The sequence below is a fragment of the Solanum lycopersicum genome, chromosome 6, assembly GCF_036512215.1.
Source record: "Solanum lycopersicum chromosome 6, SLM_r2.1".
Classification (NCBI taxonomy): domain Eukaryota; kingdom Viridiplantae; phylum Streptophyta; class Magnoliopsida; order Solanales; family Solanaceae; genus Solanum; species Solanum lycopersicum.
The window spans coordinates 34,225,502-34,230,549 of record NC_090805.1 but is presented as its reverse complement, the minus strand read 5'-3'; the positions used below and the strand labels follow the sequence as shown (position 1 = coordinate 34,230,549).

The following is a 5,048-nucleotide window of genomic DNA, read 5'->3' as shown; positions in this document are numbered from 1 at the left end:
GTTATACTAATAGTTAAAAGAAATTGGAAAATACGAGTCCTTGGAACATCACCTCAGAGTAGAAGAACAGAAGCTGCCGTGGCATATCAGCAACATTATGCATATTAGAGAACTAACATATAAGATGGCCAAAAAAGGATAAACTAAATCTATTTGAGTTATGTTATAGTCCCTTTGTTCTAAATTAGTTGTCATGGCATGCCTTTTTGTCTGTCCCATATTACTTGACCATTCCTTTAAATACCGATCTTTCCCTTCTCTCACAACTCTAACATTTGTTGTGCTAATACTCTCTCCACTCTGATCCATATATGAGTTCTTTCCATTTGGAATATTGCGTAATATTTGACGTCATTCCACTAATTAAAATTACTTTATACAACTTTCAGAACTTTTAAGAGTTTTAACTTATTTAACTATTTGAATATTGACTTCGATAGGACGCTTTCTATTTAAACTAATTTTTTCGCCTATTAATTCGAAGTGTATTCGGTCAAACACACCATATAGAACAAAATGGGAGTACTACTTTAGTACTTTATAATATCATAATGTTGAGAGAAATCTTCTTCACTGATTCAGCATATCAAAGTCAATCTTCTCAAGCAAGTCTTTTTTCAAAAACTCCTCACTTCCATTATTTCTCTTCACGTTCATCAAACGAAGGTCCTTCTTATAAGGATTAAGAAAAGAAAGGGGCCAATTATCTTCCCAACAACTCTAATAAGGTGGCACCATAAGGGAGATGAGGAAGTAAATCTTGTATACCAGATTCGAGAGTAACAACAACTCCTCCTAAGTCCCAACAAGAGTAAACTGAAAGAAGTTTTTGTAGAATGGGATTTCTCATCATCATAATGCCTTATTAAGTGAAAAGATTGTTCACCTGAGTGACCAATTAAAAGCGGGCCTCACTGATCAAAATAAGTTAAACGGGCTGCCTAGAAGCATAAAAACACTGACTAAAAACGTCAAAGAAACAGAGTACTGCAACAATATTAAAGAGAATAATATTTAAACATGATGATCACAACCAACACTTGTACAACATATTTAAAATGTAGAAATACAAAATACCTATAGCTAAAATGAAAATTGGGCAGGCAAGCTTACAATTTATGGTTCAGGTTGTCACAACACGGCAAAACTGTTTTGCTACGCATCTTCTCTTTGTATAACTGAAGGAGTAGGTGGTACTGTTATCGCATTTTGACCTCTTGTATGAGACTCATCTTCCACGAAGGGTTGCTGTCTATCATGATTATGAACTTCATCTGCAAATCTGCTGGGGTTTGGGGTTCTGCTTTTTATAATTGGAAGTGAAGAGGAGTTGTTTGCAAGAGGAGGACCTGAAGTATTATATAGCCCATCCTCACGAGGCAATGGTGACATACTTTCATCTAGTTTCCTACAAAATTTATCTTCCACGATGTCATAGGAATTTCCGGTCCTTACTTCCTGAGCAAGAGAGCACCAACAGCAGAAAAGCCATAGTGCACAGTCAGCAACAGAAGGTTTACCACAACAAGTATTGTAAGGAGGCAAATTGTATCTTTTTCTCATCTGAATCCTCCAAAAGCCACCGTACAGTAACCCAAACAGACAAAGAAAAATCCCAGTAACTCCTAATATCCCCCTGACAGTATCGCTGTCAATATTAACAGCAGCCAAATTGAAGATCCAGAAAGGAGCCATACAGAACAGAAGAAAAGTTGCAATATGAACATACATATTTCCAAACCCAAGTCTCTCCATATTCCAACCAAAAACACAAAAACTGCAGAACAAAGAGAGATATGCCAAAGAAATATCATCCCAAAAATCAAGAATGCCTCCACTCCATTGTGGTCTAGTTTCAACAAGTCTCCCTTCATCTGATGCAAAAGAAAATCTCTTTTCCAATGCTTTTCTTCTCAGTTGGCTAGCACTGCTGCTCTCGGCTGTTGTTCGAAGTTGTGCTTCCTCGTCTAACTCAGTATCATAATCTTTTCCTAGAGGGCTGAGCATACAGTAAATTCCAGCAATGGCAGGTGCACCAATTGCAACTGAGATACATATTCCTACCCCAATAGCTGGTCTTACTGACCTCTTGTAACCCAAATTAAGCCCACACAGAGCATATTGAGCAAAACAGTTGAGATTAAGTAATGCGACAACCACCATCATGTGTGTCCATTCATGGGGCTTATAAGTTCCATTTTTGCAGTAAACCTTTCTCAGCCTGGAAATGTCTTCTGGCCTCCATCGCATTAAAAGAACAAAGTGATATAGCCTTTGTGGGTGCTGGTATAGACACATGAGAGTAAACAATGCATTAAGAATTTGGTTATTCACTTCAAACCATGTATCTCTCATAGATTTTTTAGGGATGGCATGGTTCAACATCCCCGTCATCACAAGAAACAAAATTGCACCAGAAACAGCTACACATACAATCCAGATAAAAAGTACAATATTCAGCGGATTTCTGAACCACTCTTTGCACATTTTCCTAAGAGCTGGCCAATCCAATTTCCGTGAAAATAGTCTAGTAATACGTTGACGGAGATGAAGGCTGCTAGAAGAAGGTACAGTTCGAGAAAAATCATCTCTTTGATCAGCTATCTGTTGAAACTTTAACGATGGAGAACCCAAATTACCAAAGTTGAGGAACTTTAGCCTCTTGGGAATAGCAAGAGTACTATCCTGGAAATGGCTCTGAGAATTTTCATTACTTACAAGTCCCCTTTGAGATGTTGAAACATTCAGAGGTACATGAGCCTTGCTCATAGGTTCCTCAACAATACCAGGATGTTCACCATTGCCAACAGATGCCATTTGAATTTTTTTTGGATTCACAGTCAAAATATTAAACTTTACAGATCATTATCTACAGCTTTTCCGCTTGAATGGGGGCGAACAAAACAAGCATCTAAATCTGAAAATTAAGAAAGCTAATAATCAAACGCTTCCACATTTCTGGTACAAAAAAAAGAGATCTGGCTAGTTACAAGACCAAGCAAACAGGTTAACCAAACTAAAACACATAAAAACCCTACAAACTTATCATAAAATAAGCTAAATGAATTTCCTTAAATCTCACTCTCACACCATAGACATATAGAAACTAAACTAAAAAATAATAGTAACAATAAGTCTGGGAATCTTAATAGCCCAGTTGATTGACTACATGAACTTTCACATGAGGGTTCAATTCCCCAATTTTTTTTCCAAAAAAAACAAACATGAGCAAATGAGTATTAATCAGGGAACTGGCCAAAGTTGGTAGAGAAATAACTAATAAGACAAAGAAGTCAACATACCATGAAAACAGCATAGAGATGATCGTAATCTGAATCAAAAATTGAAGTTTTAATTTTCTGGTTTGTACTCCATTAACCTAAGCTTCAATTCAATTTTAACAATAAGCATATTTCAATTTTTGTGGGTTTACTTCATATGAAGGAACAGGGATATGCCAAAAGAGAAGATAAACAATACAATAAAGCAAATGAGTAGTATACAAGTAGAAAAATGAAAAGCATCTAAGCAACTAACCGATCAGAAAAGGAAAAGAGGAAAGCGCTCACCTTGTTCAAATAATTTTCTCTTACATGTGATACTACATTTATATTTATTTTTTTTTATTTAACATCCTTGCATAAAAAATCATGTAACATATTTAATACTCCAATGCTTTTATGGTAAAAAATATTGATCATTCTCCTTTTCCAATTGAATTATTATAATACTTCCAATAAAAAAAGAAAAATTACATCTAATAGAAAATTATTAATTCAAATTAAATAGTATGATCACACTTTGATTTAACTGTAACTCGTACCAAACTATTGTCATTTATCTTTCTTCCAGAAATTCTCGCTCGTCGGTCTCTCCCTTGCTTTTCTCAAATTATACAAATACAAATGTATAAATTATGTTTCTGTTTATATAAAGAGAGAGAAAATTGTATATGCACACGGAAATAATATATCTTCACCTATAATTATACAATACTAAAATTTTCCTGCCCAGTTCTCTTTGTCTTTTTTTCTTTCTCGCTTTATACAAACACATATTATACAAAAAACAATTTATAATTTGTGCTTCTATAAAGCGAGAGAGAGACTTGATATACAAATGTTTTTATTTTGATTCAATTGTATACAAATTTAAATTTTATGCAGATATACTAACATAAAATTGAATTGAGGGGCTGCTTGCGATTTATACAAACGAGAGGTTGTCAACGATTTATACAGATTAGAGGCTACCAGCGATTTTATACAAATCTGATGTTCCCAGTGATTTATACAATCTAATGTTCATACCAAATATAAATTTTGTTATGTAACGTAATTATGCAAATTATTATTATAGCATATAAATATGATTTAATATTTGCTAAACGTGAAAGTTGCTCAAAAGAAAATACTTGTTACTCCTTTATTCCTAATTACTTGTTTAATTTTTTTTCACTAGTCTATTTTCAATTTTTGTTCAACATTAATTATTATTTTATATAATAAATATATCAATTGAAAAAATGAACATTAATATTTGACCGAATGAGTGAGAATGGAGGTGCCAATGAAGTCTCCACATTTTGGTCTTCATTACCCATCACAAAGCGTGTGATTGATTATTCTCAACTCTATGTTTCTTCCACGAGTTAATTTGACATGTCTATTTTTTTCTTAATTCGGTGTTAGGCCGAATAATATCAGACTTTATTTTATGTTATTTTTCCTATATTTCTTATCAAAGGTTGGACATTCATTATAAGTTGAATTAATTCAAATTTATATCAAAAAGAAAAATCAACTTGGAAGTAAAGAATTTTATGCCAAAGCAATTTAAATATCAAGCCTTAAACTCGTAAATGATCTATTGAAAATGAAGGACATCACTTTTGTATGTGACTGTGTCAGGTCGTCACGCTCAGCCACATCAATTTAAATTTGTTTTGTAATCAAATTATAAAATAAAATAAAAAAGTCAATCGTAAAATTGACCTATTGACTTATTGGTATTAGGTTATTGGCTAGACGATTGGTGAATAATTAAAT

General features: G+C 33.5%; 1 protein-coding gene across 3 annotated transcripts; it reads right to left on the bottom strand.

Annotated features, from left to right (window-relative positions):
- Positions 1–971: 971 nt before the first annotated feature.
- Positions 972–3,703, bottom strand: LOC101251191 (uncharacterized). 3 transcript variants are annotated; one of them, XM_004240805.5, is made up of 2 exons: positions 3,570–3,703; positions 972–2,917 (listed from the first exon to the last, which is right to left on the bottom strand). In XM_004240805.5, the coding sequence occupies exon 2, from the start codon at positions 2,815–2,817 to the stop codon at positions 1,156–1,158; it is 1,662 nt and encodes a 553-aa protein (XP_004240853.1). In that variant the 5' UTR covers positions 2,818–2,917; positions 3,570–3,703; the 3' UTR covers positions 972–1,155. The 3 variants fall into 3 exon arrangements, with proteins under 3 accessions (XP_004240853.1, XP_004240851.1, XP_004240852.1); XM_004240803.5 differs by having other exon boundaries at positions 3,538–3,652; XM_004240804.5 differs by having other exon boundaries at positions 3,303–3,615.
- Positions 3,704–5,048: the final 1,345 nt, after the last annotated feature.